Here is a 22,899-nt window from a genome sequence, read left to right on the forward strand (position 1 = left end):
TTTGTTCGTTTTAGCGTTGGCCAATTGGGCCACAGTTGAGCAAAATTCGAAGCGAATGTACAGCGCGTTACATTGTAGTGTGCACTCTTGTAATAAGTATCAACTATATTATAATTATACTAAAGCTAAGACTGGCAGTGAGAAGTAAAACGATAACTTGAAAATATTTTGTTTCATTTTGTTTTTATTTTTCATCACCAAACATTCCAAACCGTCCCCATTTCGTTGTTCAGATGGCTCCAATCTCCCCATTTCCGACCTCAAACCGAATTACCTTTATTTCACAATCGCTACAGACGAATCCGCATTTATTCTACTCCACTTGATTTCCCAGCAACAGCTACATATCGATGCTTTCCAATCGGCTTGTGATTATTTTCAATCAACATTCCTGTTTTCGTGAAATAAAAAAAAACACTTGCTCATCGTCGAAAATGGAACAAACGCCAATCTGACAAAAAAACATTCCAGACTAGTGTAAACAGTACATAAACCAAATATCAATTGAATGAAAATTTAGACTCAAGCTGGACATCAACAAAAGTAAAATAAATCTAACTGGAATCCTTCTTCAGCACACGCCACAACCGAACCCCGCATGGTCAATATCGTAAAAGGCAAGAAGTAAAAAATAGTAGCAACGATTAACCAAACTAAAAAAAAAGACAATTTGCTGTGTCGAATGAAATAGTTTAATAACAAAAAAAATACGTTTGGGAGATGGCGCTCTCCATTTGTTGATAGCTCTTGTAGCAATTACAAGCAAGCTCTAGAAGAAAAACCTAGACCAAAATAACACAGAGTTCACGGTTGGTAAAAAAAAAGGCGTTCATACAAAACCAGTATATACATGTGTGTAAAAGTTCAATAAACAAGCAAACAAGAAGAAATAAACACGGAAACAACAGCAAATAAATCATTATGTAAAGATATTATATTTACATAATATATTTATTGTGTACAATATATGAAGAATTAATAAACAGGATAACAGAAATTAAACCACAAAAACAAACGTCGGTTCGCTTCTTTTTGCATTATTAAAATATTTTATTTCAAATCAAATTTTCACATTAACCGTCATCAAAAATGTTGTTCGTTCCTGAATGTTTCTGTTTTCACTCTCGTTGCGTCGTTCCACCTTGATTAATGTTGTTGTAGCAGCAATGTGGGTAATGTGTCTACATGAAGCATGTTTTAAAAAAGCCAAAATTTCTTGCTGGTAAAGTGCGTGTATGTTTTATATATTTTCCTTATAATGGTGGTAATTTTTACGCCCAAGCAGCTTCGCAACATTCAATAATATCATCTCGATTCGCCGAAAGCCAGTCGCCGAATATCGTCTCCATTCGTCGTCGTCGTCATTTCGCGCTTACTTGTTGGTAATGTTAAAGTTTTGCGTGAAATCGTACTCGATCGTCGGTATCACCGTCTGGACGAACTTGAGAAAGATGATGAGATACATGTGCACGCCCAGCTCGCCACCGCCCTCCTCCACGGTTTGAATGATCTTCTTCATGATGTCGGCGTGTCTGAAATTAAATTTTAAATTGAATTTAAAAAAATATTTCAACTTTACAATCAAATGATGCATCGCTACATTTAATTTACATGGCTAATTTCGCTTCGATCAAACTCTAGAATAAATACCCCAAAAAATATTGAATTTTTCAAATTTAGCTCAGAAAACTAACAAAAAAGCGTAAAAACCTTATTTTGCCGAGATTTTACCCTAATTTTAGTCGTAATTAAAATTCCAAACGAAATCATATAACGTTGTCCGACGTCAATTATACCCCTTCCGAAATATTCTTGAAACAAACGCGTACGCCCATGCCCCTTCTTGATGACAGTTGTCAAGCTGTCATCGAAAAACGCCGCGCTAATTTTTTTCTCTTTCCCAATTTGCGTGAGGAACGACGGTTTGGTAAGAAAGTTTTCTAATTTTATTTGAACAATTTTAAGTGAAAAAGTGCAGTTTATTAGGGGATAAGAAGCGTAAAAGAACCCGATGTTACAGAGGTGAGAGGTGATTTGAAAGGAAACCGGCACAGAAGAGGAAAACCGAAGGTAAGACAATTTACTTCCTAAAAATCACCTCACTTCGAAAGATCCGGATAAGATTGTCTTCCGGTCCATTTTATTATTTATGTGTTCAAATATCACTGCCATGGATTTTCAGGATTTCAGAGAGTTTCCGTTTCTCGGGGCAAGGTAGCGAGCAAGCAAGCAACTCCCTTCCGTTTGACAGGTATTTCTCCCGTTTGGCCTGCATTTCTCCCGTTTGCTCCAACGCAAGAGTTAACTGTTGTAAACGGGAGAACAACAGAGCTAAGTGGAGAAAATTTCGTTCAATCTGGATCTGACAAAAGGGGAGTTGCTCGCTTGCTCACTGTCTTGCCTTGAGTTATTGCTCGCTCTCGCAATCCTCTCTTGAGCAGTTGTTCTGCAAGAGAGCCACAATGTGGGAGGTCAAGAAAAGTTGCGCATCTTTTCCATGACCCCAACTCAAGAAAAGGTGACTGTTCGGTTTGTGTGTGAAAGCATGTACGACACATGTGGTTCTTTGAAAAAAAAAATTAACAATATTTTAAAATTAAAAATTTTAAAAATCTAAAATTAAAAAAAAACCTTAGAAAAATATTCAAATAATTTATAACCTAATACTTAAAATTAAAACCTCAAAGCCATATTTCTTGAATACAGTTCATAGCTAGGTCGGTGCACGATTATTTGAAACTCATATCACACGATGATTCAAAAATCTAAAATTCGATTATTTAGAAGTTTCTATCAAAGCTTTGAATAATCGAATCACTGAAAAAATCTTGTTTCTTGAAATTTAAGTTCAGCGACCCCAAATCAGTTGAGTCCGACATTTTGGTTGGGAACCATCCATAAACCACGTGGACACTTTCGGGGGGGGGGGGGTATGGCGATTGTCCACGATCCATACAAAAAAGTTTTTTTTTGTATGGTTAATTGTCCACGAGGGGGGGGGGGGGTAACAGATTCACAAAAAAGTGTCCACGTGGTTTATGGATGGTCCCTTGTCTAATTCATGCCTAAATACAGTTTTAAAGTATCCCAATGGCGCCATTTTGGCCGCCACCATTGATTACACCAAATCAGATCTATTTGAAACATTTTTTAAGACCCAAATTCGAATGAAAATTAAAAAAGAGATTGGCTAGCTCAGATTTTTTTAATTATTTTTTTTATACCTATTTTCAAAATTTTAAATTCTTGGTCTTTTTATTTTTGAATTTTGAAACGCAAAATTTAAGATTTTTTGCAGTTTGGAATTTGTTTTTTTTTATTTTTGGTTAGTTTTTATATTGTAATTTTTTTTATGTAGTCTTTACATTTTTTATTTTCAAATATGGGTCATTCCAGGTCAACTGAGTACACTTTTGGACTCGACCTTCACCGACTTGGACCAAACTTGGAGGGAACGTTCATCTATCGATAGTTAACAGAAATCCCAAGTTTGGTGCTGATTGGACCATCCCTCTATTTTTGGCACCGCCCTCTTTTTTGGCGATTTTCTAAAAAACTTTTTTTTCTTTTAATCATAACTTTGCAACTTTTTCAGCAAAAGACTTTCTACAGGTTGCATTTTATATAAAATTGTCCAAGGAACTCGATAAAAATAAAATTTTAACCCTTAAATGCCTACTAATATTATATTTTAACGTTTTAAGTATCAAAATTCAGTTTTGACCAATTGCTTATATTTTTATTTGTTTTATTTTATCACCATCGTGTTCCCCGGACAATTTTACATAATAATCAATGTAGACTTCAAACTAAAATGAACTATTGACGAGATACAGCGATTTTACTGAAAAAAGTTTGATTTTGAGCAGCACTCGGAAGTTCATGGTGTACTTTTCAACAAACAGGAGTGAATCTCGCAAAATTCGGTTTTTATATGTGAGAAACTTATTTCGGATTTGAATTCATAGGACAGAGTGCAGTGCAAAATCAAACTTTTTTCAGTAAAATCGCTGTATCTCGCCAATAGTTCATTTTAGTTTGAAGTCTACATTGATTATTATGTAAAATTGTCCGGGGAACACGATGGTGATAAAATAAAACAAATAAAAATATAAGCAATTGGTCAAAACTGAATTTTGATACTTAAAACGTTAAAATATAATATTAGTGGGCATTTAAAAGTTAAAATTTTATTTTTATCGAATTCCTTGGACAATTTTCTATAAAATGCAACCTGTAGAAAGCCTTTTGCTCAAATAGTTGCAAAGTTATGATTAAAAGAAAAAAAAGTTTTTTAGAAAATCGCCAAAAAAGAGGGCGGTGCCAAAAATAGAGGGATGGTCCAATCAGCACCAAACTTGGGATTTCTGTTAACTATCGATAGATGAACGTTCCCTCCAAGTTTGGTCCAAGTCGGTGAAGGTCGAGTCCAAAAGTGTACTCAGTTGACCTGGAATGACCCATATCTGAATTTTTGGATTTCGTTTTTGCCTTCCTCACCTTACTGAGGAAAGGCTATAAAATCACTCGAAAACTGAACTTCTTAATTAGGCCCTCTAGACCCACCTTCATGTATACCTATCGACTCAGAATCGAATTCTGAGCAAATGTCTGTGTGTGTGGTGGGATGTTGATCAATAAATTGTCACTCGATTATCTCGACATTGGCTGAACCGATTTTGTCCGTTTAGGTGTCATTCGATCCGTCTTGGGGTCCCATAAGTCGCTATTAAAAATTATGCAGTTTACTTAAGTACTTCAAAAGTTATGCTAAAAAAACGATTTTAACAAAAGTCCGGAAGATTGTAAAAAGGGTGGTTTTTGTAAGAAAACCTGTCATGCTATACATTTTTAGAAAGGTATTTAAAAGACCTTTCCAACGCGTCTAAAACATTGAAAATCTGACAATCCTATCAAAAGTTATAAGCACTTAAGTGTTATTTATACAATTTTCAGAGGCCATATCTCAGATATTTCGATGAAAACGTGGTCCAAACATATCATGCGACCTATCTTTGGATAGGTAATTAAAAGACCTTCCCACGAACGTGTCTATTTTGGATAGCATTACCCTTTAAATGTGAGGAAGGCACCAACCACCTAAGGGTGGATTAAGTAACGTTTTTATTTTATTTCAACTAAAACTCTAGACTTGAAGTTTAAAATTTTGTTATCTTATATTTTAGGTAATTGTTAAAGTCTTTCTAAATTTTGATTTATTTTGCATGTTTTATTTTGTGAATTCTTGAGTTTTTTAATTTAATTTTTATTTATTGTGAAACTTGTGACTTTTTTTTATTTCCGATTTTTCGAATTGCTGATTTCTTAATCCGTCGAGCTAGAGAGGATTTCGAGGAAGGGAGAGCATAAAAAAATGCACTTCGAAGAGATTGCAAAAACTTCGAAAGATGTAGAAATATTGAGAGAGCGAAGATCCACAACCACAGAGTCAGCTGTACTTGTGCATGATTTCATTGGATTATCGCAATTGTTTTGACTAACCACAACAAACCCCCTAAGCACGACCGAGAACACGACGTATACACTATGTTAGGCGAATGAATCACCTAACTTATTCTATTTAAACGCAAACTTATTTCGCCGCCAACTTACTTGCACGGATGCACCGACGCCATCGGAGGCCCCGGCAGGTGCGGATGGTTCTCCATCGTGACCGTCTTTTTCGCGTGGTCCTGGCTCACGTCCTCGTACATCTCCTCCATCGTGAGCGGCTTGCGGTTCTCGTCGTACCCGACCACCCACAACCGGGGCGTCTGGTAGTACTTGTCGTACGTGATGTGCAGATCGTACGTTCGCGTGTGGATCACCGAGTCCCCGTCGGCCGTGGTGTCCTTCTTCTTGACCGGCTGCGGGATTTCCGCACGGGACTGAAACAGTGGGGGGTTAGGTGGGGTTTTTTGAGATGTTAGTAAGGGTCATACCGGGTCGTATTCCTCCAGCATGCCGCTCTCCTCGAACTCGTCCATGTCGATCGCGTCTGCATCGTCATCATCGTCCCCACCGGCTTCGCCCGAATTCCTCGGATCGTCCATGTCGGCCGCTTCTTCGTCGTCGTCCGCCTTGGACCCGTCCAGGGTCATTTCGCAAACCTTTTGCTCCAGCCCCGAACCGCTGGCCTCGCCGTCCGGGTTGTAGTGATGTGTCTCGACCCAACCACCGTCGGCGTCACCCTCCTCGACGAGCGTTTCTTCTCCGACGTATTCCATCTGCTTGCAGCGTCGGTAACATGGCACGTTACGAGTAATGAGAAACTGTTTGTCTGAGGAGTTTGGAAATGGTGCAAATTAGTATCCCAAACAATCTTCTAGCGAGTTGAGCCTACCCTTGGGCATATACGACTTGGCCCGATCTTCGTCTCCGATGGCCCATGCCCAAGTGGGACAGTGGTGCGTCAGGTGATCTCCAGCCGCCACAAATTCTTCCGGCGTCAACACTCCAGTCTCCCGAAACTTGGATTCCTTAAACGGCAAACAGAAAATCGATAAACTCATCTCAACCGAGAAGACTCGAGTCATCCTGAAGTTACCTTCAGCACCGGGGTCAGATACTCGGCCACTCCGAGGGCCGTCCCCTTGACCGAGTTCAGCACGTTCTGCATGGCTGGACACGAGAAGGATCCTCCAAACCTTGGAACCTACCCCCAAACGCCTTAGCTAATTTAATCAATCGACAAATAATACACCAAGAGAGATACCCGAGTGGCGCCTCTTTGTTATGAAGTCGTGCACACACAAACCGATCTCGGCGACAGAAACTGTCGAACTAGGGAGGAAATCCCAATAAACGTGAGATAAGGACTCTTTAGTTGACTAATTTAAAGCCCAGAGCAAAGAACGAATGGTCTCTGTGGACTGCGCTGCTGTCTGGCACAACAATGAGCGAATTATGACTCGGGGTTTGCTCTGGCTGACAGAAGCACCAGCTGAACCTGATGGTTGTGATGACGGAAGCAATCTTTTGACGTTCCGAGCACGGTTGTGTGCGAGCTTCGATTGGCAGAGCCAAACTTAGGTCTTTACTTTTCACCACTATTCTACAAGTTGTCCCCTGATATGTCACCATTTTAGTAAAGAACATGCCTTTCCCAAACACCGACATCAACATAATGCACTTAACCCTACTTTCTAGAATATTATCTAATTTATAACATTTTTTTTCTCGTTTCAGGTAAGGTTAATGAAGACAGTTGGGACATAGCCTTAAATCGACATCGATAAATTTCTTGACAAACTTCTTGAGCAATTTTTTTTCTCGTTTTAGGTAAGGCAAAATGTAGGTAACGCGAAAGACAGCAAGCGGATTGATACGAAAATACTCTGCAAAGGATTTGCAATTTGGACGCCCTGGGGCCTCCTGAGAGCGTTTATCTTTTTCATGAAGGCGCAGCACAAATCGGCAACCTGGCAAATTTGCAAAATGCTAAGTTTCTCTTGCGCCCTGCTGAGGAAGCCAAATTGTTTAAGGAGGCTGCGCTAAATATTAAATTTGTTAAAAAAACCTCAAGCTCAGCCCTGGCTGGGCCAACAAAGAAGTGTATTAAGTTTGCAGGACACTCTCAAAACACGCACAAAGAATTATCGAAAGATATCTGCTCGTAAATAACGTACTAAATACGCGGTAGGGTGTTCCCCGAGTCGTTCGCTGTGAGTTGTGGCTTGCCCCTTTAGTGACCCGATTGTGAACAAGGGCGTCTAAGTGTAGTGTCATTAGACGTCGGCGTTTGAGAAGTGCCTCTGCCGATCACCAACCACGTTCCTGAGACTTTCGACCCTCACTGTAGTGCACCGTTCCACGCACGCTCTGCCTCTTCTACCCTCTCCCTCTCTGTTTCTGTTTCCCTCTCTCTGTCAAGTCGAGGGAAAAATCGATTTTTGCTCGCAAGCGCTCTTCCACGTCCAACGTTGGACTGCTGGTAGGCGTGGGTCGTCCATAGTTGAGTTAGAGATTTTTTCATCGAGTTGCAGTTTGTTATCTTGTCCTTTCAAAGGTTAGTTCAGGTACGTCTATTTTAGTCCAGTAAACAGCTACGTAGTTTAGGCACGTCCCATTCTCAACTCTGTGCAACGTTGTAGCCACCAGTGTAGCAAGAGTAGCCGTAGTGTGTGAGAGTTTGTGTGTGCCAGTCCGCTTTCTCGAAAGTGTTCACACATCTCTCTTGTTCGGTCCCTCTTCTTATGGTTGCTGGCCCAAAAAGTGCAAAGAAAAAGAGAAAGGGTGAGAAGGAGCACATAGCTCGGAAATATTCACTTTTAGGAGACTATTCTTGTTTGAGCGAAACGGCGCAAGAGCAGAGCGCGCGGCCATCATTGCTTAATATAACGTGTGTATGTGTGTGTGTGTGTCGTGGTGTGTTTGTGTGTGGCCTGCTTCGGTTGATCGTTCGGAGAACCGAAGAGCTGAAAACTCAGGCAGCGGTTGTTGGGAGTTGCGAGCTTAGCTCAGTTGAGTTTGCTCAGTAGTTGGTGTCGGTGTGTGCGCGAGACTACACAGAGTATCTCTTCTCTGGCGGAGGGATTCAAAGAAGAGAAGCAGCAGGAAAAAAAAGAAGAAGAATAGGAGTAAAAAGTGGCCTACTGTGGCTCTGTCACAAATATAGAGAGAAGTGTAGAAAAAAAAGGTTTTTTCGTGGTGGTGCTTCGGGAATCGGTCGCACGGTTTTCAGGTCGAATCGGCCATTTCCGGTACCAGAATCGGTCACCTATCGTGTCAACGTGCCCTGGGGCAGCGTTTTCCGGAGGTTTTAGGCGCTAACTCGCACGGTAAAGGTCTCTTCTTTTTCTCCTCGCTGTTGTTCGAGAGACATCTTGGGAAAGTGTGTATGTGTGTGTATGCGTGTGTGAAAAAAGACTACCAAAAAGTAGAAGCACCAGGAAAGTGCTCCGTGGAGGCCCCAGAGCAGAGCGGAATAAGAAGAGCTCCCAAGAGCGCTAGGCTATCGGTTGCACACTCCGGAGGAACCTGGAGCAGGATTCTCCGGGAGATTCGGATAGATATTCCTCAAGCTCCCACAATCTCGAATCTACTCTGTTCCCGCGGAAACCCTCTTTCTAACCTCAACCTAAAAACCCCCATTCCACATCCAACCCATGGAAACCCTAAACCCAACAAGACGACCCGTGGAACCTTTCAACGGGTTGGACACTCCGACGCAAGGAAAAAAAGCGCTCCGAAAATTTTGTCGATTTTTTTTCCTTTCGGCCTCTTCCCTTCATTTTTCTCGCCCGAGCAGAAAAGTAACGCTCACGCGCGCTCAAACCAAGAGAGGGTAGAGGAAGGCGGTAGCGACAGAGCGGAGCGGAACGCGGGGAGAAGAGCGAGAGCTAGCGAGAGAGACGGAAGAGTACGGCAGAGAGAGAGGGGAGTGTGCGCGAGCTTGTTTTAGGTCGTAGGAACAGGGAGAGAGAGAGTGGTGGAAGGGGGTGCAGTGATGTGAGAAAAGCAGTGTTGCCAAAATGATTAGGGATTGAGATGAGGAGAAGAGCGAATTAGTTTATTGTTTACAAACAGTGGGAGAATGGTTTTCTTTTCTTTTTTTCGGGAGAAAATTTTTAAATTTTGAAACTCTCCGAGTCCTTGCCGCTTATTGGAATCTCGTAGACGTTTGACAAAGCGTTTGGCTTTGTTTTGAGAGGGAGACAAAAATGATTTGTTTACATTCGACAGGTTCTATCGAAGCTCTTTATCTATGCATTCATTTTTTTTTGTATTTAGTCAGCAATACATAGTGGGATAATCAAACCAGAACAAAGTTTTTTTCAGTTGATTTTAGGTCCACAAACAACTCTCCCAAATTTGTATGGAAAAATCTTCTTTTTTCTTTTTATTATTTTCATGTTCTCATTGTTCTATCTTGCTCATTTCAAAAGATACAGCGTGCTCAAAACTGGTCTGAAACGCAATTTTCTCGTTCAAATTACGAATGATCAAATTCAAAAATACTTTAAATTGTTCGTCTGCACGTCCCTTAACCCCTTTCCGCCCAGAGCAAAGTCGAGATTTTTTGCGTTTTTCTACATTACTCGTATCTAGATCGACCAAACATGATGAAATTTTAATGGTTATATAACATTCTATATAAACTAATGCAGGTTGATAAAGTGCATGGTTGCAGAGGAATTTCATTTAGAGGACAAAAATTAGTGGTGCTCTGGAGTAACGGCGTTAGAGGGTTAAATCAGGGATCTGGCACGCATGCAGTTTCCTGAAGTCCCCACCAGAGGCGTTGTCAATATTGTTTACGTATGGTTTTTGAAAAGGTCGTATGAAATAGATACATAATGTATTCTCAAATTATGTTTTTTGTTAGTTTCTACCATTGTTTCTACCTCGGTTTTTACTTTTTTTTGTATATATATGCGAGATAATTACAAGCATTACGTTATCTTTTTTTACATTTAACATTTATTAGATCAATAAAACAAAGTTCTACTTGGCCATTCAAGAAAAGCAACACAACACACTGAACTGAACTAAAAACTGAATAGCTTCAGTTTCCTTGAAACAAAATAAAATTTGTTTGATATTTCCTGTCCGTTGTATAAAAATCAATTACGCTTTCAGAACACTAACTAAATTTCTGTCGAAAATGCTTTAAACTAGCTGTAACTGAACACCAAAGTGCTGATATGCCAACATTAGGTTCTCGATGGAATTATATGCTGTTCCCCTAGTTCAAATTTGAGATTAAACATAAATCTTTCTAAAGAAAAAAAAACTGAAAAAAGTTTTTATTTATGTAATTTATGTCCGATGCGCATACGACCTTTTCAAATGCCACGCGCTAAAAACTTGGTTCGATCTTGGTCTATTTTGACTTCAATCGCTTTGTCGTGTCGTAACCGTGAGTTAAATGCGAAAAAAATCAAAATGCTCTCCACTGAAAAACAATGAAAATGTTTTAGGAAAAAAAAAACAAATAAGCAGAGATATGCACTGCCCATGATCGCATAAATGTCCCATATGCATTTCATCGTTTTTGAGTTAATAATGCAGTTTGGTTTAAAATCATGTGCTCTTTCAGAAAAGCCTATAACATCCAGTACTTTGTTCTAGAAATCAAGAGGAAATCCAGTTTTTTCACGAAAACTTGACACGTAGCCTTATGTATGGGACAAACTTCAAATGCGTTTTTCTCAGCTTGCTGTTTTTGCATATGGGACATTTATGCAAACATGGGCAGTGCACTTTTTTGGAAAAAAATAACGGCGTAATATTGAATGCTTGGCCCTTTTTAAATTTTAGATTTTTTTAACATTGAGAATCGGACCATTGGTTTTTGCGAGGTGTTTATTTTTAGAGTTTTATTAAAGGTCCTATAAACTATTGTCTTTTATATGCTTACAGGACCTGTTGAAAAAAACTCTATGAATATTTTTAGAAATGGCTATAAACGCCCTGTTTTAAAGTATATAAGTTATTTCTGATTACAAATTCAATTTTAAATAAACAAAACACGAAACAATTTCTTCAAAAAATCATAACTCGCTATTCATTTTTTGCCAAACTTTTCTATGGCTTAAAGGTACCTTTTTTTGTTCTTGATACATAACCTAACCTAACCAAAACCTACACAGTAAAAAATTGTGTAAATTTGCAAGATTTAACATAACTTCTATTATGATGTAATATTACCTCAAATTACACAAAAAAGAGAATGGAACTGCATTCGAATCCGAATTCGCTAATTAGAACTTCTGGCAGCTGTCAAAAGCTTAAAACCACGGGCTCGGAAATCGCCGAACAATTGGGTTGAAATGGCAACAACATTTTGACAACGAACAACGAATCCGCTCTGTATGTTGAAGGAGTTAAATCGATTTAAAGTCTTCGGGAAAGAGATTAACGAGTATCAAAAATATTTTAAATTTTAACACACAACATTTCTCGAACATTTCTCCTTCCAACCTCGTTACAGCAACACTGATCCAGGTTATTTTTTTCTTTTCATTTCTAAATGCAGAGTTTACGACGGGCAGCAGCTAGTGTGTGTAGTGAGTTGGTTGAAGCCGCCGACCAGAGTGGGAAAAAAGGCAAAAGTCGTAGAATTGTACAACCAGAGTCAGTGAAAAAAACACGCCGAAAGGCGACCGGGGTCTAGTGAGCGGTGTGTGTTTGTGTGGGGGGAATACACGACGACTCGGAATAGAGTAATAGAGTGGCGTAGAAATAACTAAAAAAAAAGTGCGGTTTTGTGCAGGAGTTCGAATAAGAAAACACGTCGACAAAACAAGTCAAATACAGTAGAAAACAACAACAGCAAGTGAAAGGAGGGGGACGAAATGTCACTACCGATAAACTCTCTGTACTCACTGACGTGGGGCGACTACGGAACGTCGCTGGTGTCCGCCGTCCAGCTGTTGCGATGCCACGGCGACCTGGTGGACGTGACGCTGGCCGCCGGTGGCCGCAGCTTTCCGGCCCACAAGATTGTCCTGTGCGCGGCCAGCCCCTTTCTGCTGGACCTGCTGAAGGTGAGTTGGCGGAGATTGTAGAGCTCGGTGGTCGTAACGTCGAGAGACTTTCAGGTCGGGTCAAAGCGAAACGACGGCCGGTAGAAAGGTACGCGAAGGCAGTAAAGTACCGAGTTGGGTTTCCCTCGAAACACCCGGGTAGAAGGTAGTGAAGGGAAGTGAGGAGAAGGGACCGTTTTGTGTGTTTGCTGGTCGCTACAGCGGGTGTTGGAATAATTTGAATATCTGACAACGACAACGTTCAAATGGTTAAGACTTTTGGCAAGACTAAAAACAATCGTTTCCCGAACACAGACTTCACAAGCAAGTACTTAAAGCCTCGATAAATAGTAAAGTTGAACAGTGTTTATATTTGTTAGTGGTGTAGTAGGCCATGTGACATATGAGTGATTCAATGTTAAGTGAAGTGAAATTTAGTGTCAAAATTAGGAAGGAAGACTCATTCGAAGAACAACTAAGATATTCATAGCTTATTCCTGTAATGTTGGCTTTTGCAGACGATACAATTTGAAGAGTTTGATGATTACATAGATAAACTCATTTTTGAAGTCTGTGTTAGGTAAACGCTCGACAACAATTAAGATAGATAATGAAATGATTTCGCTCTTCCCTTACCTACATCGCCCTGTACAAGTACCGATACGTGCACCCTACCGTGTCTCCGTCGCGGACCTTCGCGAACCATCCATTGCGGTGTACCAGCTGAATTTCAACAACCACCGCGAACCCAATAGCCACGGCATCAAAGAAACCCAACGCTTCAAAGCGCGATAGTTACCTTTTCCCGCATGAACTCGACCGCCTTTGACTTGAACGAGGAATGGACGGAGGCACAGCAGCAAAGCCAGCCCTGAACACCGCACAACCGCTACTCAACGCAGCCATTCAAGCTCTGGCGGTCTACTTTATGTTTCGTTTTATCGCCCGGTTGCGAGAGTCGCCTCGTCTCGACCTCCCCTCAGTGCCCGCGGTGTGAATGCTTCCTACCGCATGTGCTGCTGCTGCTGCTGCTCTCTGATGAAAGCGCTTTTCAAACGAGGGTGTCTCAAACAACTCCAGCCCGGAGGGTAGCCTCAGCAGCAGAGAACGAGAGAGGTGAACGAGTCTCTGTGATGATGATATGTTGCGCTGCTTGTGCACCGTTGTTTTGGACTCGCAAGTCCAAGGAGAGAAGTGAAATGAGGATAAGGACCGGGAACACAACGAAGAAGACGACGACGGACGGTATAATCAAGAGAATCAAGAGTTGTGTGCGCTGTGCACAACCACAACACAAGAGTACACACGCGCGCGTCAAGTGGCGAAGAGCTGGCGGGAGAAGCGCTGAGCAGCACCAGAGATGACCTGTGAGCCTCAGAGCAGCGTGTTAAGGAAGAGGCTGGTCCTTCTCCGCCCTGCTCCGCGTCTCCCACACGGTTCAGCGCTGATTACGCGCGCTCTGTGTACGTTTTGATGCTTGTTGAATGTCTCAGAATCCGACCACCATCGGCTCTTCCAACTGGAATGAGAATCTCGTTTGTTGATCAGCAGCAGAACAGAGCAGAGTGTTGAACTGTGTGTAGAGTAGAGAGGAAGGTTCGGAGGAACCTCGCACGAGGGTTGCTCTTCAGTGAAAAGCGTTGGAAGAGAATAATGCTCACGATCACTCGCGCGCGCGGAGTGTTTTTGGTCAAATCGATAATGATGCTCATCTTTCTTTCTTTTCTTTTTTTCGTCGCTAACTAAATTTCTCTGTTTTCGTTCCGTCTCTTTCTCGCCTCTCCCACCCCTTAGAACACCCCGTGCAAACATCCGGTCGTCATGCTGGCCGGCGTGAACGCCAACGACCTGGAGGCGCTGCTGGAGTTTGTGTACCGCGGCGAGGTGAGTGTTGACCACTCGCAGCTGCCGTCCCTGCTGCAGGCCGCCCACTGTCTCAACATCCAGGGCCTGGCGCCGCAGACGGTGTCGCACAAGGACGACAACACCACGTACACGACCTCGATCCAGCTGCATCCGACGCTGGTGCCCCAGAACCACCAGACCGTCAAGGCGGTCATCGACGTGGGAAACAATGTTTGCGTGAGTAACTTTCGGTCCGGACACATCGAACGAATCGCGTTGAATGACATATTTTCGTTGAATAATGTATAGGGACCATCCATAAACCACGTGGACACTTTGGGGCGGGGGGGGGGGGGGGGGTATGGCGATTGTCCACGACCCATACAAATAAGATTTTTTTTTGTATGGACTATTGTCCACGAAGGGGGGGGGGGGGGGGTAACAGATTCCCAAAAAAGTGTCCACGTGGTTTATGGATGGTCCCATAGAAAATTAGAATTTAAAAATTTTAGATTCTGATTTTTTGAACTCTTGAACTTTTGATTTACTAAATTTAGGTACTTCAAACCAAAAACGAATATAAAAACAATAAAAAATCTAAAAAATTAAACGAAACCTCTTGAAGTAAACAATTTTTTTTAAGTAATGTTTAGGAGTTTCAAAATCAAAATTATAAAAAAAAATTTTACAAATTAAAAATTTAGAATTTCAGGATTTTGGAATTTAAAAATTTGATATTTTATAAAGTTTGATAAAACAGAGTTCATGAATTTTAGAATTTTGAAATTTTAGATTTTTTTTTTAAACTTTTTGAATTTTTATTTTTTTGAATTGGGTACTAAAGCCCTATGTCAATTTTTATGTACAACGGTAAAAAACACGATTAAAAACCATTTCTGATCACTTTTTTTTCATTTTAATGCAAATTTTTTTTTGACAAGACAACATTTTTTCGATGGATCAACTATGGTCCCCTTGGAGCGAGCTGTCAAGTAGGAACTTTTCTGTCAAGAAGGACCGCGATGTTAATTTTTCGAAATTGATTTAAAAATCCATTTTAAACTCTTTGTGGTCGTACAAAGGGTCATTTTACTCAGAAAAATAAGCTTTACCGCTGTAAACAATAATATCAGCAATCTTAGCTTCATTTTAGGACCCAATTGATGGATTTTGGAATTTCAGAATTGAATATTTGAAGCGTTTAAAAAAAATCATAATTTTAAATTTTCTGAATTTTAAGAGTTTTGGAATTTTAGAATTTTGATTTCAGAAATGAAGATTTGAATTGAATAATTTGCTTATTTCATAATTTAATAATTTCGAAATTTTAAAATTTTAGAATTTTTAATTTTTTAATATTTTTTTTTATTTTTGGAATTTCAGAATTATTAACTTGAAGAATTTTTATAAAAAATAAGAATTTCATAAATTTAAAATTTAAGAGTTGAAGAATTTTAGAACTTAGATTTCAGAAATAAAGATTTGAAGAATTGAAAATTTTGATTTTAGAATTTTAGAGTTTTATAATAGAATTTTAGAATTTTAGAATTTTAGAATTTTAGAATTTTAGAATTTTAGAATTTTAGAATTTTAGAATTTTAGAATTTTAGAATTTTTGAATTTTTGAATTTTAGAATTGTAGAATTTTAGAATTTTAGAATTTTAGAATTTTAAAATTTTAGAATTTTAGAATTTCAAAATTTTAGAATTTTAGAATTTTAGAATTTTAGAATTTTAGAATTTTAGAATTTTAGAATTTTAGAATTTTAGAATTTTAGAATTTTAGAATTTTAGAATTTTAGAATTTTAGAATTTTAGAATTTTAGAATTTTAGAATTTTAGAATTTTAGAATTTTAGAATTTCAGAATTTTAGAATTTTAGAATTTTAGAATTTTAGAATTTTAGAATTTTAGAATTTTAGAATTTTAGAATTTTAGAATTTTAGAATTTTAGGATTTTAGAATGCTAGAATTTTAGAATTTTAGAATTTTAGAATTTTAGAAATTTGGAATTTTAGAATTTTAGAATTTCAAAATTTTAAAATTTTTGAATTTTTGAATTTCAGAATTTTAGAATTTTAGAATTTTAGAATTTTAGAATTTTAGAATTTTAGAAATTTAGAATTTTAGAATTTTAAAATCTTAGATTTTTAGAATTTTAGAATTTCAGAACTAAAGAATTTAAGATTTTTCAAAATTTTGAAAGCTTAATGGTTCAAAATCATTTTTTTAAATTTTCAAAAAATATCATGAAATCAATAGTTGGAAAAAAACAAAAAAAAAATGATCGTAGCTTTGAAAAATTCTACTAAATTCTAAATTTTGTTAGTTTGCATGGCAAGAGGAGGACATAATTCAGGAAATCTCTTGTTGTGAAACAGAAGCTTCTATATCCTCACCGTTTGTATGACATTTAAATTCAACAAACGCTCCGTTTTACAACCCCTCTCCAGACTGAAGATCTCATCACGACGCTGACCCCCACCCAAACAGTCCAGGCCCAGGTTATCGAAACAATCACCCCCGACCAGATGAGCGACGAGGTTACCAAGGACGTCATCAGCCAGTTCCTGCCGACCCGCAAGCGCAAGCAACGCACGAAGAAACCCTCGCAGTCGGGCGGAACCAACGCAACCGGAACCATCACCGTACAGTCACCCCAGGCATCGGCAACCGTCTCGGCGGGAGGAACCCAAGCGGCCAAGGTCATGAAAACCGACGAGGAAGGAACCATCCAGACGATCATCGTGAACAGCGCGGAGGAAGCGGCCAACGTTGTGAAGGACATCAAGAAGGAAGCCAGCGCGGACGGAGCCTCGGTCATCGATTCCAAGGACGGCATAATTAGTAGGTTTTGGGGTTTCGTTTCCGAGAGCTTGAGGGGTCATTGAGTTCATTTCCCGTACACTGTTTCAGAAATCAAGAACAAGTCCCAGTCGGAGCAGCCGGCCACATGTCCGATCTGCCAAGCCGTGATTCGCCAGTCCCGCAACCTGCGTCGCCACTTGGAGCTGCGGCACTTTAAGAAACCGGGCGCCAAGAAGGAACGCGTCAAGAAGAGCAAGGGTAAGTTGCGAGGGAGCTTCAAAGGAAGACACAAGCAAGTTTAACTGACAATCTTCTCCCTTCCTCCCACTCTCCCCCACAGGCGGCGCAAACGGACAGGCAAACACGAGCGGAACCAATGGCAACGGAAGTGGCACGGCTGGCGGCGACCCACAGCAGCAGGCAGCACAGCAGGCGGCCCAGCAGGCGGCCCAACAGCAGCAGACCACGATCGACACCTCGGGCACGATATCGGTAACGGTTTCCCAGGCACAGGCACAACAGCTCGAGCAGGCCGCCGCCAACGGGCAGCAGCACGTGGTCACCCAGCACGAAAACGCCGACGGAACGACCTCGCTCTCGATTGCCCAGGTGCAGACGCTGGACGGACATCAGCTCGCCATCGGAAATCTGAATCAGGTAGCGTGAGCGTTTTGTTTGACTCGTTTTTGTTGATTTTGAATTTATTTTTACCCTGTTGCTGTTATTTCATTTGAACTTGTTAAGCCACACTAGGACACTGTCCTAAAGTCATTTTTTATTGTTGACATACGTAAATTATACGCAATAAGTAGTTTCCACGTTACATCTTGTAATCGATTACACCTGATTTAAGTCTTCATAAACGCAGAATCTTCAAAAATGTGCTGATTATTTGATAAAAAAAAAACAAGAAGTAATTCTAAAAGCTGTTATCTGTAAAATTAATACAAATAATAAAAGTAACTTGATGAAACACTATATGGACTACTAAAACTTCTCTATCGTGACTGAAAAGGACTAAAACTGAATAATCTTTCAAGCTTTTTAATAAATATATGTGGTGTGATGTTAGCCTTCGCACTGCTTTCAATTACCCATTTCAGAATGGTAAGGAACCTGGCGGCCAATTCCAAGGTAAATTGGGTCCGGATGTGTGGTTCCGCAAAACTCCAACGAAAACCCAGACGAGTCAAGTTTTTTTGTTTTGTTTTGGTTTGATCTGATGACCAACGTAAGCAAAATCACATGGTTTTTATGTGATATTGCAAATCAGCAAAAATCTTAAACTGCATGAATGAATAATCTCAACCAGAGAGGAAGCCCAAGCTATACAGTTGATATGGTGTTATTTTTATGGATGGTGTAAAACTACAATTTTGATGGAAATTTTCCTAAATTTATGTGTGAAAAAATACGAATTTCACCTTGTTAATAGAAAATGAGATAAAATTACACATTTTTTATGTGGGATTACATGAACTGGAAATTAACACATTTAATTAAGGGGTTACATGTAAATCGACAAAAAAGTCAGAGGTTAGTGTGAGCACACACTTAACTTTATTTAAAATCTGTTTTCAGGGCATTAAAATATACATTTTCTTCTACTACCAAAACAAATTTGAAGACATTTGGTTGTATCATTGCCGAGATATACTGCCGTTCTACGCATAATTGTCCCATGTTCAAAAAAGTGCAACTGAGAAAAAAGCGATTGAAGTTTTTCGTCCGAATTCTGTGTTTCTACGCATAATTGTCCCGTGGGTTCATATTCGCCCTACGTGTCTCTAATCGTCCCAGTTAGCAGTTTATCACCCTTATTTGTGATTATCTTGCTATACAACTGGCAAACAAGACACAATGCTTAGTAAAACTGATGATTCCGTGTAAGAAAATACTTGGTGGGACAATTATGCGTAGAAGTACAACGATGGGACAAACAGACTTGGTGTTGTTTTTAATGAGTTTCCGAACAAAGTACCATATTTTATGTGTTTTTCTTAAAGTACACATCAAACTAAACTTAAAAATGTCATAAAGTCAAAATCGTCCAAAACTGACATGGGACAATTATGCGTAGAACGGCAGTATAGCTATTTGAAGTTAGCAGTTTAAAAAAACGGGTGCCACGATATCTCAACACTGCCTTGACCAAATCGGCTCAAAATTTTGGTGAAGACTCGTTAAACCGGTCCTGTGTGCATGACGATGGCCGATTTTTTTTTAAAAAAGATAAAAATATTTTTTATGTTTTTGATATAAAAAATCGAAAGTTTTTGAATTTTGTATTTTTTTTAAAATGCGAAATTTCAAAATCGGGCTTCGTCATGCACACGGGATATGTCTTGAGAGTCTACACCACAAATTTCAGACAATTTGGTCCATCCCATCTCGAGATATCGTGGCACCCATAAATCAACTCGGTGCTTCGAGAAAAACGCTCAGAAAGTTTGACAGTCCGCTTTGCGCACGGCAAAATGTTGAGCTTAAATCGTCTTTTACTCAGTTTGATCATTAAATATCTTCGTGAAACTTTCAGGAGTGATTGAAAATCATGTTTTTAGTGGATTCTATAAATTTTCTGTAATATGAAATTTAATGATTTTCTACATGTATGTAACCCCTTAAACAAAAAAAAATATCAAAAGTTACCGTTTCTATCAATGCAATCTTCAAAATTTCAATTAAATAAATTTAAAGGATAAAAAAAGAGCCAACGGCAGGCAACTTGTCTTAAATGTATGCAAAAAGTTTTAAACTGTTTTAGACCATTTTGCTATGAAAATTATGTTTTTTTTAAGCTGACAATTTTGTATAAAACCATTTGTTTGATTAGGGCAACGAATGACCAAGAAGGTTAAAGCTACCAGAAATAAATGAATTAACATCAACAACATTTCTCGACTTTTTTTTATTAGGTCCTATAAACATATGAAAGACAATAGCTTATCGGACCTTTTAAAAAAAAACTCTGGATTTGTTTGATTTAATTATGTTAAACTTTTAAAAGTTTGAAATATTAAATATTTAGGATATTTTGAAATAGTTGAATACGTGTTGAGCATTTCCTGAAAAAAAAGCAATCCCACTAATTTGTATTTGTATTTGTCTCTTTATTTCAAAAATATACATAAGGGCAAGCCTTTTATCGTATACAGAGATATCATTAAGTTCGAATATGATAAAACAACGAACAAAAAAAAACTAAAACGAATAATGCACAATGTAATTCTCGAAATTAAATGAGCATTTTTCTTTCAAAGAAAAAGTTAAAAAAAAGTGAACTTCCTGATTTTCAGCAATAAGTACGGTATGCAGATCGGAAGAAACGCGGTCATGAAAAGTTGCACATTCCCCCAAGAAAAGTTTACAGTTCGGTTTGAGCACGTGTGATGGTGCGCGCGCTTGAGGTTCTCGAGAGAAAAAAAATAAAGAGATTAATATATTCAGAAAATCAAAAATGGTTACGTAAAAAAAACAAAAATTGAATTTTAAAATTAAATTGGCTCATTAATCTGAAAAAAAATAAAAAAAATAAATCCGGAAAATAAAAATTCTGATATTAAAAAAAACTCTAACATTCTAAAATTCAGAAGTTTTAAAATTCTGGAATCACATTTTAAAATTTCTAAATCCTTTGATTCTCAAAATCCAAAAAAAATCAAAGGATTCCGGATTTTTTTTATTTTTGAAATTTCAAAATTTTTAAACGCTGCCACTTTTGCCGCCATCTCAAATTTAAAAAAATATAAAATATTTTTAGAGTCATATGTTAGGTTAGAAACTTTTTGGGAAATAGAATACAAACTGATTTTAAAGTTTAAACTTTTTGATTTACTATTTATTTAAAATTTTAACTGTTTTTGAAATTATAATTAGAATTTTTTAATGGAACATAGTTCAACATATGAATTTTTGATGTTCTGAACTTTTAAATTTTTAAAATTAATAATTTTAGTTTTTTTTATTAGGTTTTGATTTTTTTTTATTATTATTTTTTCAATTTCTAAATGACTAAATTTTAAAATTGTTGAAGCTTTGAATTAGTGATTTATTGAATTTTAATGTTTTTACACCCGGATGCGTATTTTTAAATTTCTGAATCCCTTTATAATTTTTTTGAATTTCTCAATTTTTGAATACACTTATGATTTTGTATTTATATTTTTGATTTCCTTGTTAAAATTTCAAATTCAATTTTTTTTTATTTTTTGAGTTTGTGAATCACCCTTAGTCACCTATTTTTTTTTAATTTTGATTTTTTTCTGCCAAAAATTTATTAATAACTGTTTGGATTTGTCCTTTGGTTTACTTCATTTCGAGCAAAAAAAAAAACAAAATCCGTCCTTTTAATTTCAAGATTCTGCGTTTTGAGATTCGGCATTAGGCAATAAGGCAATTAGGAATTTTCAATACAGTAGTTTTTCGGTAACTGGGCGTTGTTTAACTGGGCTGCTATTTAACTGGGCGCTCGATAACTGGGCCGTAGCCCAGTTAAAAAGCAGACAAACGTCATAAAACCAAAACAAATGGATGCAAAAATCATATTCAATAAATAAAAAAAAACTTTTTTCAAACTTTTATTTAATTTCAAATCACAATTAAAGAAATATGAAAAATAAGGATTGTAAATAAATTTGAATAACTTTTATTTTTATATTTCATCTGGAAAATATTATGCATCGGTGGTCCCCTCGTTATTTTTTGTTCAGCCCAGTTAACGAGCAACATTCGGTGACTGGGCTACGTTCTCAGCCCAGTTACCGAACAACTACTGTACATACTAACAATCGCTCTCTCTTCTTTCTTTCCCTTGTCCCCCCGCAGGCCACCCTCATCCGCACCGGCGAGCCGATCGAGGCCGGCATCATCGCGACGCACGAGCCAACGCTGCGCCCCCACACGGAGCTGTTCCGCGTCGGCAACACCGTCTACACGATAGAGGAACGTCGACCGGACCAGCCGAATCGTTTGACTTAGAACGATGACCAGGACGTCGTGGGGGGCGACGTTTACGAAATAGTGGAGGGGGTCGATTACGATTGCATCATCGATAGTGGCGTGGACGTGGAGATCGAGGAGGAGACGGGCGAGGGGATTGTGGTGGAGGAGGAGGAGGAAGTAGAAGCCGGAGGAGGGGGAGGAGGTCCCACGATAATCGATGCCACTAACGATGATGAAGAGGACGAGGAGCAGCAGCAGGGGCAGCAACATCACCAACACCACCACCAACAGGTAGGAACACAAACGGGGGGCGGAGGTGCCGTAGTCAGAACGACGGCCAGCTCCGTGGTGGCCGCGGCCCGCAATCGTAACTCGATCGCCCAACAGCATCAACAGCAGCAGCGAGCCAACAGTAGCAGAGCAAACGCGGGTTCCGCCGACGGCGGTGACCTGGCGTCGTCCTATAAGCACTTTTTGATTCTCTAATTTCGCAAAGTCGTGTGGCAACGGCCCTCGAAAGTGGCCACTCTAAAGGCGAGAGTGGTCGGAACGGGGACGGGAGGCGATCGTTTATTTTTTGATGAATGTTTTATTTGATTTTTTTTTCTTTTGCGAAATTTAAGCAAATTTGCAGCATTGCAAAGAAAAAATGAGTGACTTTCGTAAGTAGAAACGAAAGTGTTTAGGAAAATTTTAGTGAATCAAAAACGATGTTCTGTTAAAAACTAGAGTTTGATTATTTTTTTACGATTTTTCCCTTGAAAGGAAAGTAACGCTAGATGAAGGATTCATATATTTCATACCGAGAAAAAAAAAGGAGAAAACATTTTAT

The 22,899-nt window shown here is 38.9% G+C and overlaps 3 protein-coding genes across 7 annotated transcripts in view; 1 reads left to right on the plus strand and 2 right to left on the minus strand.

The window, feature by feature from the left end:
- The window catches only part of LOC120421577 (cathepsin B-like), a 400,102-nt gene that overhangs the window by 359,828 nt on the left and 17,375 nt on the right, over positions 1–22,899 (minus strand). The gene's annotated exons all lie outside the window — the stretch shown is intronic.
- LOC120421567 (ubiquitin-like-conjugating enzyme ATG3) lies at positions 1,027–6,956 on the minus strand. The gene is made up of 5 exons (XM_039584796.2): positions 6,548–6,956; positions 6,344–6,479; positions 5,943–6,280; positions 5,614–5,888; positions 1,027–1,532 (listed from the first exon to the last, which is right to left on the minus strand). Exons 1-5 carry the CDS (start codon positions 6,617–6,619, stop codon positions 1,373–1,375), a joined length of 981 nt encoding a protein of 326 aa, XP_039440730.1. The 5' UTR covers positions 6,620–6,956; the 3' UTR covers positions 1,027–1,372.
- LOC120421565 (transcription factor GAGA) lies at positions 8,218–22,117 on the plus strand. Of its 5 annotated transcripts, none has more exons than XM_052707859.1 (7): positions 8,218–8,235; positions 11,981–12,491; positions 14,265–14,552; positions 16,769–17,162; positions 17,226–17,381; positions 17,464–17,780; positions 21,951–22,117. In XM_052707859.1, exons 2-7 carry the CDS (start codon positions 12,300–12,302, stop codon positions 22,101–22,103), a joined length of 1,500 nt encoding a protein of 499 aa, XP_052563819.1. In that variant the 5' UTR covers positions 8,218–8,235; positions 11,981–12,299; the 3' UTR covers positions 22,104–22,117. The 5 variants fall into 5 exon arrangements, with proteins under 5 accessions (XP_052563819.1, XP_039440727.1, XP_039440726.1 ...); XM_039584793.2 differs by lacking the exon at positions 8,218–8,235 and adding an exon at positions 8,445–8,786; XM_039584792.2 differs by lacking the exon at positions 8,218–8,235 and adding an exon at positions 8,445–8,780.

The sequence above is a fragment of the Culex pipiens genome, chromosome 2 (assembly GCF_016801865.2).
Source record: "Culex pipiens pallens isolate TS chromosome 2, TS_CPP_V2, whole genome shotgun sequence".
In the NCBI taxonomy this organism is placed as follows: domain Eukaryota; kingdom Metazoa; phylum Arthropoda; class Insecta; order Diptera; family Culicidae; genus Culex; species Culex pipiens.